This window comes from Amblyomma mixtum, chromosome 3 (genome assembly GCF_055824585.1).
Source record: "Amblyomma mixtum isolate Tamu chromosome 3, ASM5582458v1, whole genome shotgun sequence".
NCBI classification, from domain to species: Eukaryota; Metazoa; Arthropoda; class Arachnida; order Ixodida; family Ixodidae; genus Amblyomma; species Amblyomma mixtum.
Genome location: NC_143014.1, coordinates 77409669 through 77423414, shown reverse-complemented (window position 1 = coordinate 77423414; position 13746 = coordinate 77409669). Strand labels below are relative to the sequence as shown.

The following is a 13746-nucleotide window of genomic DNA, read 5'->3' as shown; positions in this document are numbered from 1 at the left end:
GGACCGCACAAATTCGTCGTAAAATGCGGGTCGTCGCATGACCGGGGGGCGTATAATCGAGGTTTCACTGTATGTGTCTGCCTTTGCGCTGTGTGTGTAGAAGTGGGGCGGCACCCATATTTTGTACGCGCTCCAATGTGTGCTTTGGCACGTGCTCCGCACAACCGCTCGCACCTGCAATGAAATGCGTTTCGAGGTTCGTTTCCAACCAGCAGTAAAATTTCGTTACATTGCAAGTGTGGCAAAATCTACTTTGAAAAAATACATGGTGTTTTTTTTATGTACACAAGCTTACGAAAACGAATACTTCGTTACATCAAGGATTTCATTACATTGAAGTTCGATGCATTCAGGTTAACTGTAATAATAGTTTTCTGATCAGTGTTTTTTTTTTCTGTTGTTTTTATTAACGAAAGAGTGAAAACGTCTTATATCTTGACTTACCAACATATCAGAAAAATGGTTACATATCTGAAATCAGCATAAAAAGCTGATTAATACCATGCATTTTCATTGCATTTTATTCAGAAGTAAAGAAAAAAGTACCAAGACTCCTGTCCCCCCCTCAAGAGTGGAACAGGATAGCATTATCTGACCGCCCCTGCTTATCGTCAGCTGCTATCTGCAGCAGTGTGCATAGAGGGGGGGTGCTCGTTCACCCCTTATCGGCAGGTGCTGGTTCCGCGTGTTGACGGAGCAGCTGTGCAAGGCTTCCGCCGCTGGCTCTCCGTGAAAGATGAAAGGTTCAGGCTTCACACATACGCCAGGTTTTTTCAGCTTTTCTAGTGAACTTTTGCACTAAAAATAGGAGAGGAGAGGGCAGTGTACACGCTCACTGCTAGCCTTCATGATGAATGGAAAAAAAATTAAAAAATCGCCGGCACAGTTGATACAAGCGGCGCACCCTCGGACAAGTTAATAATGGGGTGCCCCGCTGAAAGAGACTCCTTACATCCTTCTCCTTGGCCTTTTCACCTCCTCATCGTCATTGTGCCATGCAGGCATTCCTAGTGCGCCCGGTGTCCCCATGTACTTGGTCAAATGCTCTTTTTATTTTTGCTTCGCCTGCTCGATCGGAGCCCTCCACTACGGCGTCTCTCATAGCCTTAGTCGCTTTGGGCCGTTAAACCCCATACACCAACCAACCATTGGGTTGGCTCCCCATGCTTGCTTGCGTTTTTTGTGTTGTGAGCATTGCTTGGCTAATTAGATACCGTTTCTATTTTGTTGCGAAAGCACCACTCCGACAGCCAAAGCGAGAGCTCGGGTGGCTGCCGTTGCGCCACAGCTACGCTGACCTTGTTTCCATTGGTCGAAATGGTCGTGAAGTCACAGTGCGCGAATTTCGAACAGGGCGAATTGTGCTTTGGCTAGTAACCATGCAACCAATTAAAGGGATCGTATAGTGATGCTCCAAGTAAATGGGACTGAGTTTAGTTAATTGCTTAATTAACCTTTCTAGTCAGACCAGATAAATAAATAAAACCGAGTAGGAAATTGGTTGAGTTGGGGAATCGAACCAGGGTCTCCGGAGTGCGAGACGAGCACGCTAGCCACTCTGCCATTCCAGCTTGATGGTTTGGAATGAGCAAAGGCGCGTCTAGTGAATACAGTACCTTCATTCACTCCCATCTTCCTCCCTTCCCATTACAGCGAGGTTCAGGTGTCCACCGAGATATGCGAGACAGGTGCATTTCCTTTCCTCAAAAACCAATTTACCGACGAGCAAGGCGTAGAGCTGAACGGGCGATGGCATTCTGTGGACGCTCTGGCAGCGTTGCAAGACGCTGTCGTGTTCCACTCTTAGAGGCGAAGCTTAACATCTTAACCACACATCAGTGACACAAGCCTCACTGCACTTAGGTCAACAAAGTGCCCTGCTGATTTTTTTTTTAAGTTGGCTCTCAGTGACTAGATTTAATTGTTATAAGTGATAATGTGCTATGAGGGCATTGCTGTAAGTGGTTTATTTTACCATAGAACTCATGGTAAAGCTGACAGTGCTGCAGTTGTCTGTTATATTCGATACATCATTCTAACTGGTATGGTTATAAATGGGTGTGACTGTACATATTTTTAAAACCATCTCAGCGCTGTGGCGCTGGCACACATTTGCCCCTTCTTCTATAAGCGTTGCACATCCAGGGTGGTTTGTGCACCGTGGTATTAGTGTAAAAATGTTTTCCCCTCCCACCTCTTGAAATAGAAGTGCACCTATGAATGCATATCTAAAGCCCTATGAAATGCGATTTGCCTCCGCAGTTTGAGCCACTATGTGTAGCTCATTTTTCTGCTATATGCGAAACTTGGTGCAAAGCATTCTGTTTGCATTTAGTACTACATTGGTGACTGATAAAGCTTGCGAAGCCCGAAATGAAGCTTGCTTGTGACAGGAATATCTGCAAGTTTTTGTTTTTTTGTGGTTGTTGTTTTCTCTTGTTTCATGCTGTTGAAGCAACTGTGCAATAATCTTTTGACGCTATTTTATATGCAGCAGCTGGAGTTGCTCGAGTTGCCCGAGTCAAGGCGAAGGGGCAGGAGACCTCGGTTGGACCCCAGCAAGCTGGATCCGCACTGCCTCACCGGAGATGAGAATGTCTCCGTGATCAATCGGCTGACCGGGAAGAAGGTGACCATCCTTATTGTTCATTCCATGCATCTAGCAACTGAGATGTGATGCAGCACAGTGTGTGGACCTTAACTCCTAATGGTCTTGTTCTGCAGATCACTGGAAGCAAGGCACCTCCTCTGAAGCACCTTGCCGAGTGGTTAGAGAAGAATCCCATGTTTGATGTGGACCCGAAATGGTCCCAACTCGTCAAGGAAAGGGTACACAACATGTTTTATTTGTCTTCCTTGTGTGCAAATTGGTAACATTTGGGGAGGACAATGGCTTCATGGAGTAACAGCATGCGATGTTGATCTGCGTGAGTGCCTGACCTGCCAAAGTGCCGTACACCCTCGTTAAACATGCTGGATTTTTCATCAGGTGATGGTGGCCAAAGTGATGTACAGTAAAACCTCGGTAATTTTAACTCTTTTAATGTGAAATTCTGTATAATTCAAAGAATTTCTGTGATCCCATAATTTCTAATGAAAATTTGATGGGCTAATTCGAGGCAGCAGCTTGCACCAGCCCAATTAATTTGAAGATCTTGGGTGCTATATGTTGGAATGCCTGATCCCGATTTCATCGCAAACCTGTGACGAGGCGGCGGCGCAGAATGATGCCGATGCCTGATATACGAAACGTCCCAGCCCCAGTAATTCCAGTACAGAGGTAGTTACAGTCGCCGACCGATTTTTCGGACTCGGCGGGACCCGGAAAATGGTCCGAATAATCGAACAGTCCGAAAAATCCGTGAACTTAAAAAAATCAACAATTCTGCGAAAAAACAGCTTTCAAAATCGCGAAAATCATCGCTCCCCATGTTCGGCCTACATGCGATAATATTAGACTCTGTCTGAGTCATAGCCATGCTTTCTTCATGTCCGCACCCTATCACATCATGATACCAGATAGTGCAACGCGGCGAATGAATGCACTCGCTGCACGAAGCAAGAACAGTCAGTTTGCATGAGGCAATGACGTTCGCAAGGACCGAGCTAACCCATGGGTAACCCACGGCAAGACGCGAGCGGAAGTGGGTGCCTCCGACCCCTGAGGGGGGGGAGGGTTCTGCAGCTGTTCCGCTATACCGTTCGTTTTCCATGCGATCGCGCGCCCTTTATAGGGCATCTCGATGGCAATGGACAGCATCTTATCTCGAAAAGCAACGGTGGAGAACAAATAGCCAAGCCAGTCCGATTCCGTTTAAATCTAAGATGGCGCCTTTCGCGGTGGCGGCAAACGGATTGGTTGTGACAGCGATGCCCGCTCGCGTCTATATTAGGCCGAAATAACGAACTTTCGGTTGAAAAACGATCATCACAATATTGTTGGCGCCTATTTTAGTCCGAAAATTCGAACTTTTAGACTCCACAAAGTCCGAAATATCAGTCGTGAAAATGTACACATTCCTATGAGGTGCGCGACGGTTCCTCAGCGAAGTCCGAAATATCGCGCTAGTCCGAATTATTGGAGTCCGAAATATCGGTCGGCTACTGTATATGGTAATGCTTGTGGACTGCCAAATCGGACACCTATGGAGAAGCCGTGCTTCATTGCAATGTAGCCATGTTCGCGGTAGCAGCATCAGTGCATGTCTGGCGACACGGCCATTCTTCGTACATGTCCGCGACAGGCTGACTGCGTGAAACAGAGGCCTGCGCCGTTTATTTGAGTGGTGTGCCATGATTAGAGGATTAGGTTACCGGCAACTCTTATTACATTACCACTGTTATAATTCGACCTTCAGAAAAATGACTATTCGAAATTGAGGAGTCAGTCTTGTGCCAGGAATATGGGTTCCTTGTTGATGCCCGCTCCTGGCAGGACACATGGCTTTATGTGTCAGAGAAAAATGTTAAATTGTATGCAAATTGGTTCCGCTGAAGAAAATTCGAATTGTGCTTTGTTTGCGTGGTTTGTTCGTGGTGGCAATCACTTTCTCTGATGAGCGGTAGCCAGCGTGAGAGCAAATTTTCAATAATCATTGGGGCGTGCGCAGTGTGCATCACGCCGGAATCTGAAACTACAGGCCTTTAGGATTGTTTGCAGTTTGGTTTGCTTCTAATGGGCTGCTTGTGAATGTGGAAGGCAGGATGGAGTGCAGTTTTTTTCATGTTTGATCTCGGCCTAGGGATAGCTTCATTACGCGTTTATTGCTTTGAATTGCGCACATGCCACGGTGCCATCCTGCAGAAAACTACAAAACAAATGTGGCAGTGAAATGAAGCACGGGGTTTTACTTATATTTGGAGTCACCTGTTTGGGCCAACAAGGGCTGTGAGTTGGGGGGGTTGACTTTTACGTGGCAGTATACAATAAGTTGATCCAGTAAAGGTAGCGCATCCCACAATGAAATTTCTTTTCCTCGGTTGCAGTTTTTTTTTTTGCTGTGCTCGGTTAATTAAAAAACTCTGTTAATTTGAATACTTTTTGCAGTTTCAAATTAATGAGGTTTTGCTGTACTGCAGTTGTGCTGCATTGAAGATTCATTGAAGCAGGGACAGCATGCGAACGCCATTTATTTCCATGAATCCACGAACCTGCAACCGCTCACTCATCCTTGTCATCTCTGACGTCCTTATCACTGTCCTCTTTGTACAGTGCACAAGTGCATTGGAAATACTAAACTTTTGGAATGAGTGCACTACCAAACTTTCCGGGATGTCATCCCGGGCTGCAGTGATCCAGCTAGCTGCAAGTCATAGTGATGCACGCTTGATGTGGCCTGTTTGAGTTAGCTCGCTTGTTTCATTGGTCCCATGGAATGCCTTGCTCTTTTGCCAGCTCTCTCACTTTGGCCTGTAGCACTTGTGTGGTCACTGGAAGTGCCGCTGGCCTCCGCGATTTTCTGAAATCTGCTAGTGCTGATTGCGGCCTTTCTTCAGGCCCGTGAAGGCCCTCTTCGTTGTGGCACAAACAAAAAATTCATCACGCTGCTCCCTCCAACAGCGAACATTCTTTTCGTCCATGCCCAAGTCCTGACCAGTTTGCAGCTTTGAAAACTGCTTTGCAGTGAGCACAGCTTTTCTCTTGAAAGCGGAACAACAATGACACATCTCCTTGGTGCCATGATTTCGGTGAAAATCCGTGTGTGTAAAACTTGCACTGCCGCAGAATGTGCCCGCACCACCACACGAAGAGAAAGCAAGGTCATAATGGCAGCTAATGCTCATGTGCTTTTATCGACATCGGCCAAGGGTGGTATGGGCTACAGCACCATCTTTTATTGGCATTTCGTAGGAGTGCCACCTGCGTGCTACTTTTTTCGTTTTTATGCATTGTCGTCGTATTAAATGAATACAACGGCAAAATTCTTTAATCTAAGCACGCCTGAGAGTCTCGTGACACTTATTTTTTTTTTTAAGAAAAAACTATCAGCTTAGATTTGAATATATACGGCATACTACATGGGAATACCAGGCAAACCCGGTAATCCAGTCTGATGACCCATCCTACCCCTTCCCATTGGGAGGGCGGGCTGTGCAGCCCAGATGTGGAGGATCAGCTAAGCTTAAGTTGGCGGACCAGGCTCGCCCTCGGCTAAAGCCAACTAAAGCCCCCACGCTTTAGCCCTGCTCAAGCCCTGCAGGACTACAAGATGTAATAAGACAACTGCTGTGATCTGAATCTTCTTGGCGACAATGAAAGTTATTTCCTCTTCCTCCGTAATGCAGATGCTGCTAGACAAGTACTCCAGCAAGCACGAAATAGAGGCATGAAGCATGATCTAAATGAGTGGAGGTGATGCGATGCTGCAATTCATAAGGCGGTCATGTTCTGGAGAGTTTTGTTCCCGAGAGCTCCTGCTCAAAACAAATTACATATTTGGCTTCCAAATATATTAGATGTTTGTGAAAAATTTTATCGAGCTAGGTATGTTGGCAATGCCTTTATTTGTACTAGTTTGAAGATGTCCATGCTGTGTCCCACACCTGCATGAGGCTGATCCATAGTTAGTGTGTACTCTTTCCACAGTTGAGCGAATACATGCTTTGCATCTCGTGAGCTTCGTTCTGAGGGCTCTCTTCTGATTCTTTTTCTCTTCTTTTGGTCCACCACATGTAACTTATTTATCTGTGCTTTTTTCTTTTTACTTACTGTTTTGCAGAGGTGGTTGCAGCATAGCAAACAGAATGAAGAAGCGAAAAATCAGATGTCTCAGTCAGCATCTGCAAGGCGCAAACGTGTATGTATTGAATTTTTTCTTATTGTTTATTTATAGTTTGTACAGGCTCATCATCATCAGCCTGACTACGCCCACTGCAGGGCAAAGGCCTCTCCCATGTCTCTCCAATTAACCCTGTCCTTTGCCAGTTGCGGCCACCGTATCCCCGCAAACTTCTTGATCTCATCTGCCCACATCCTCCACATCTGCCCACCTTACTTTCTGCTGCTCCCTGCTACGCTTGCCTTCTCTTGGAATCCACTCTGTTGCCCTTAAGGACCAGCGGTTATCTTGCCTTCGCCTTACATGCCCTGCCCAAGCCCATTTCATCCTCCTGATTTCCCACTCAGCCCGCTTTCGATCTCTTAACGTTACACCTATCATTTTTCTTTCCATAGCTCGCTGCGTTGTCCTTAACTTAAGCTGAGCCCTCTTTGTTAGCCTTCATGTTTCTTCCGTATAGGTGAGTACTAGTAAGCTACAGCTGTTGTGTACTTTTCTCTCTTGAGGGAGGAGGAGGACGATATGAGAGGGCCTGCCATATGTGCTCCCCCCACCCTATTCTTATTCTTCCGAGTTATTTCCCTCATGATCCGGAGCAGCAGTCACTACCTGCCCTAAATAGACATACTATTCTCTTACTACTTCCAGCACCTCGCTACCAATTTCGAACTGTTCCCATACTAGACTGTTGAACATTACTTCGGCTTTCTGCATGTTAATTTTTAGCCCCACTGTTTTGCTCTGCCTGTCTAACTCATTGATCATGCTTTGCAGTTCATGTCCTGAGTGACCTAGCAAGGCAATGTCATCAATGTCATGTTTCTAATCCAAACCTCGGAACACCGCCTGTAAACAGGCAGTGAATAGCATTAACAAGACCTGTCTACCTGCCTGACACCCTTCCTTATTGTAATTTTATTGCGCGCACCCCCTTTTTTGAAGCCTTATTTTAGAAAAAAAAAACAAGTGTGCAAATTACGTGAGTAAACACTGTAGTATTAGCCAAGATAGTATCACAGAGGGAAAGGCAAGTGTTATCATTTTTTTTTGCCGCCATGTATATCTTAATGGTTTATAAAACCATGGATAATAACCTAGTATACTGATAGTCCCCCCTTCTTGATGAAAATGTGGCTTTAATCTCTTTACATAATGTAGGTGCATATTGTAGGTAAAGAGAACAGTGAATATACAGTAGGTCTCCATTAAGACGAACATCGGTCAAGATGAATTCTCAGTTAAGATTAACAGTGCAAGACCATTTGGTTGCTTCCCTTAGGATTCAGTATCAAAATAATCTGCTTAAGACCAGCCATTTCATTTGTGCCTCGGTTAGGACAAACTTTTGCAGCGACCGTGAACCACAGCGACCTTGTGCAACGGCACTCGTGGGGCATCTGCGCAACATTACTGAGGAAAGAAAAATATATACAGTGGAATCTGGGCTATGCGATCATGGTTAATACGAATTTCGGCATGACATGAATTAGTAAAATTCCATGTCAGGAGTGTATCATGTACAACGTGCAGAATTCCAGGTGTTCTGAACACTCCCTCATGCCACAACGAATTATACGAACACTCAAGCCGCGACTATGTGTTCAAGCAGTAAGTGCTGCCTGCACATCGATGTTGCCATGATTGCCATTTGCATGGTACACACCATGAGCAGTATCCCACACGTTCCCTACATCGCAAGCGAACGGTGGCGCGTGGCTGGAAACAAATCCTGTCAGTCATGCTCAAATCTGTGTGGATGCATTTTCCTTGCACCTGCTCATGGATTTTAAGTTTTGAATGTTTTGAATATTTTTTGCTACCCTATGAGATTCGTATCATAAGAGGTTCGACTGTAAATCGCATTGATGCCAGGAATTGCACCCCTACAAGATAACTTCCGTACACCTTTGCGGAAAAGTACGGGGAAGCTTTCTTACCATTGTGGAAAAGGTAGTGCACCTTCGCACCTGCGTGCAGTCGGCACAGAGATCTGTCATACCGCGGTCTTGCATTGCACACCTATTACGTGCTGCACGTTTCATCTGGTACACTAAAATGCATGCTGGCACGGAGTGCGCTTGCTCGTTTTTCTTGCAGTGCTGGCATGAAGGATGTATGTAGTGGTGATGCTGGTCTCGGAAGTGGGGTGTATGTGAACAAGAGGGATGAAAACATGGTTATTTCAAGGTTTTTCACATGATTGATGCCAGAAAGTGGCATGCTCTGAGGCCAAGGCTGCACTTGCAGGGTCATCTCCCGGAAATGCCGAAGGAGCGCGTGGCGGCCCCTGAGAGCAAGCGCGGCAGGAGGACGGCTGCGTCCCTCTTGTCGAGCCTGCACCAGGCGGGTCTCGGGGGAGCCTCATCGTCTTCTGGTGGCGCGGCGAACCTCGGGTTTCCCTCTACCTCCGCCCTGAACCCTCTGAGCTTCAGCAGCAGCATGCTGGGAAACTTTCCAGGGCTCAAGTTTTTTATGGAGCCTGGCAAATCGTCGGCAGCCGTTACTTCACCATCAACGTCATCGGCTACCCACCCTCTTTTTCTGCCCTTTGGTGGCCTAGCAGGCATGGGATTGGCCAACCCCCTGTTCAGCTTCCCCGGCCTAGGCTTCCAAGGCCTGCCCTTCGAGGAGGCCAAGGAGACCAAGGCCCAAGATGGTGAGCGGGCCCCGAGCAAGGAGCGCCATAACAAGGGCTCGCCCAGTAGCAGCAGCAACCTTCCCACCTCGTCGGCCAGCCTGGCCTCCACGTCCTTTCCATTCCTGTACCCCTCGGGACTGCTTTACAACCCCTTGGGCCTGGGTGGCTTCTCACTGCCCACCAACATGTCAGCCTCGTTCGCCTCTCTGGCCCAGGCGGGCCTGGTCAATGGCCTTGGGGGACTAGGTAGTGTCATCTCATCGGCGGCAAGTAAGGCCCCCTCAGCATCCTTGGCCAGCTCGAGGCGGCCTGCGGCCCCCTCAGTCACGTCGGCTTTGGGGGCTGGGCTGCGAAGTAGTGTGTTGCCTCCTCCACCAGCCAGCTCCACCACCCGCCGACCAGCACCCATCCCTCCACCAGCCCTAGACTCTGATGACGAGAGTCTCATGGGTAACGACATGGACGACTTGGATGATCTCGACGACCGCGACAACTCTGATGAGCTAGATGAGGAACCCGACCACAAGCGACCCCGTGAGGAGCGGCCGAAGAAGCCAGAGGCAGCACCTCATGACAAGGTTGCCTCATAGCTGGCGTGCAGGGCTGTGGACTTGGGTTCTGACATGAGAAGAGACACTGGGTTTCTCTTCTGTACCTTTTTGTATTTATGGCCAGTCACTGGAGTGACTTGAGTTTGGTTGAAACCTACCCTGTATGGATGCTGCACCTTCGTTATGCATCTCAAGGCCTTTTTACATGAACTCGATAGAGTTGAGTCGAGTTTGCTTGTCGGGTTCATGTGAACGCTGTCGGGTCGACTACAAAATTCAGGGGGCACTTTGACCGTCTAAAGTGCGTAGAGGCGAAAGCGTTTTCCGCATCACTTTGACTACCCCTGTGGCACTGGATGATGTCACACATAATTAATGACTAAATACCAATTAACTGCTAATTAATGACTCATAAGCTTCGCTTTTAGGAGTGGAACGCGACAGCTTGTTGTAGCTCTGCCAGGGAGTCCGCGGAACACCACCACTCGTTCGGCGCGAGGCATTGCCCTTTGAACGCAGGAAAGGAAATGGCGCAGTAATTCTCAGTCATCTTGGTGGACACCTGAACTGCACCGTACAGGACGGGAGGAAGTGGGAGTGAAAGAGAAAGAGGGACCGTAATGAAGAAAATGAAGAGTGTATTTGAGGAAAGGAAATTGCGCACTGACTGTCTCACATATCTCTGTGGGCACCGGTAAAGAGCGGGACACCTATGCTGACAAGCTTCTGCTGACAAACCTTCTGTGGACAACGATGAGGCATTAAAGGCTTTCGCCTTACAATAAGCGGCAGAGTGTGTTGAGTTAACTTGCCTGCAGGGTGTAGGTTAACTTGCTTGACCCACCTCTCTAAAAGCATCAAGTCAAACAGTCGGGTTAGCGGGAGGGGAGAGGATAAATGCAAGCCTGTTTTTCGCTTGCACCATTGCACCTGCAAGACTGCAGTGCCTTGTTGCAATCTTGGAGGCTGCCACCGCCCTTTCCCGCTGCGCTGCTCGGCACTTCGTGTCGCTTCAGTTAATCTGGTCTCGACTTGCTAAAATCGAATTCATGTAAACACGCAGTCGTTGAGTTGGGTTGACCTTCCTCAACTCGATCCCCTGACTCGACCCGCCGCTGTCGGGTTCATGTAAACGAGGCTTCAAATGCATCGTTCCTTGTTTTTACATCTTCGTCTCCCTTTATTCCTGTTTATACATCTACGGGTTTCTATACAGTGCAACCAGTGGGATTCTTGCACAGCACATTTTCTTTCTCAAAAAGCATGTATTGCTCTTGTTGTTCGTTCAATAAGATTTTCTCCATTTTGTGAAGCAAGCAGCAGGCACCATACTGCTTAGCCATCCGTGATCATTTGAAGTCCCATCACTTAAATGTTTCTTACGGGTGAGACATTCCTGAAGCTTTCTTTGTGCTTTGTTTTGCTTTAGTTTCTGCATTTGCTTACATTTTGTGTACCTCTCGTACCGCACGTACTTACACAAAGCGAATTAACTGTCGCATTACGTGAGCTGAGGGGAGCATGAAATTCTTTGTGTCATCATAGTATCAAGCATGTAAATATAAGTTGTCCTTTATCTGTGGCTTGCACAAAGATTTGAGCAGTTAAATCTGTAAGTGAGGCTGGCACAAAACAGTACAGTCTGAAACACACTTTTCTTCATGCCTCAATATCCTTCCTTTAAGCTTTATACACCTGTGCTTTGATACCTCGGTTTCATTCTTGTACTTTGCTGCTGTATGGTTGCGCATGTATGTGTGCATGTGTGTGTGTGTGTGTATGGATGGATGGATGTTTGCTCAGTGTGAATGGCTCTCGTTGAAATCTCACAATGTATTTATTTTTTACTCATTGAAGGTCATGGGAGTGTAGGCCACATTTTATGAACAGAATTGTGGTAGTGTTGTTGTCAAGGTGTTTTGTTTCCTTGTAATCTATACAAAAATTGGATGCAGGCTTATGAGCAAGCCTGCTTTTTAAAGTTTGTTTTTAACTTGGGGTTATGAGCAGGATTTCGAATGCCATGGAGCAGGCTTTTACGTGTGTGCATGTTGACACCACTTTATGGTGCACGTGGATGACCAGTGTCTGCATTGTTAGGGTTTATGGACTTGCTTAGGATGATGTCTTGTGGCATTGTACAAAGAAAATTGCGGTTGTGTACAGATGATATCGTCCTCCGCCCTCTTGCCCCATGCAGCTTCTTGTTTTGCTAAACATGCATGTCACGGAATAGAAAAATGCTGTCTGCCATTGACTGAACTGACAAAGCCACTGAAGGGATGTGCTTGTGTGCATTTCATCGGGGCTGTGTCAGGACAGCTGTTCTGAAAAGGTTATTTTGGACATCTTATATAAATATATATATATATTACACACACATACAGAGACACACATACATATATAAATATATATATAAATACATGCATTTCCTCTCTAGATTTCTTTTTTTTTTTGCCTTCAGGTGCAGGGCAGGGGCATTCTTTTCAGTTGTTTTGTGTAAGATTTTCTTGAATGTGCGCGTCTTGTCAGTGGGTCAGACATGATGGAGCATTTGTGTATAGGTGTGAAACCATTGTAAAGGTTCTACGAACAAGTAGCTGTATGCTTCTGTTTTTATATAGGCAGCATGTTAGTGCTGTATTATTCCTATTTTTTATGTTTTGACTGCTTTTTATTGTGTTCTCTGGCTGTCTCTGCATACTCAGTTTCAGTTGCATGCACTTTCTTTCATAGTGCCTTCTTTGCACCGTTGTCTTCTTTCTCATAGCTTATTTCAAGTAATGACAGAGAACTTATATGCAATGCCTACCTTTGCTTTATTTCTTTAACCTCATTGTAAAATTTATTTATTTGCGGCCTTGCTGTGCAGTTTCTTTGACGCTATATAGCATGAGGTGAGATGTGCTGGCCACCTCATTAGCATCGGAGTAAGGTAGTTGTGTGAGTTGGGAATGGATGTCCCTTTGCCCTTTGAGTCCTCCTTTTTATTTTTTTGATGCCTTTTTTAGTCAGCCTTAGAGGTAGCTATCTCAGAAGGCGGGCACGGAGAAGTCTACAAGAGTCGTGCCTTCTGTGTCGGCAAAGGAAACCCTGTACATGCAATGTTGGGAAAAAGAATAAGCAATGTTGGACATTTTGTGACACCAACAATGTCATAGTGCATGAGTGATGCAACCTTTCATATAGTGTTTGTACAAGTGTATGAAATTAAATCTTGAAAGTGAAAGAACACCTGTGTGTTATTTTTCTCTGAAAATGAGAAGAAAAAACGCGTATGGGTAAGTATTGTAATTCGAGCCTAAAAAAAAAAAAAAACTACGCTTTGGCTGTTAACTGGATCTAAGCCTATTATGCCTCAAGGCAGACTTCTCGAATAAAAAAAAAAAAAAAAAGAAGCTGCCCTAGATTGTTTGCAGCGTAACCAAAGCTGAGCACGTCTAGTGGATGTGTGGTGATGCCGTAGCAACGGTGGCGCCACAGTCCCACGGTTTTGGTGTGTGGCATGGAAGAAGGAAAACTCCATGGTGTGTGGTCACCTGATTGGCTCACTTGCTTCAGTCGGAAGCTGCTTCAGCCGCGGTAGGGTGTGGTAGGGCTGTGCTTTCGAATTTTTTAATGTACCATGAACCCTGTGGTGGGAGCCCCATTTCAGGGTACCATTGGTCAAAGCATAGCAGTTGCTAACACTGGGCCGCGGTGCGCTGCGTCCTGTATTACTCCGCTGGCCAATCGCAACAGTAAACGAAATCAGCTTTTTAATGTTTGACTATCAAAC

At 46.3% G+C, this 13746-nt stretch overlaps 1 protein-coding gene across 4 annotated transcripts in view; it reads left to right on the top strand.

Moving 5' to 3' along the window:
* kis (chromodomain helicase DNA binding protein kismet) overlaps nt 1-13200 on the top strand; it is a 128306-nt gene extending 115106 nt beyond the window's left edge. For all 4 annotated transcript variants that reach the window (XM_089579789.1, XM_089579787.1, XM_089579788.1 and 1 more), the window contains 4 exons: nt 2495-2629; nt 2725-2829; nt 6720-6797; nt 9027-13200. In XM_089579789.1, coding sequence (XP_089435915.1) covers nt 2495-2629; nt 2725-2829; nt 6720-6797; nt 9027-10007 — 1299 coding nt within the window. In that variant the 3' untranslated portion in view covers nt 10008-13200. The remainder of the gene's footprint in view (nt 1-2494; nt 2630-2724; nt 2830-6719; nt 6798-9026) is intronic.
* The last annotated feature ends 546 nt before the right edge of the window (nt 13201-13746 follow it).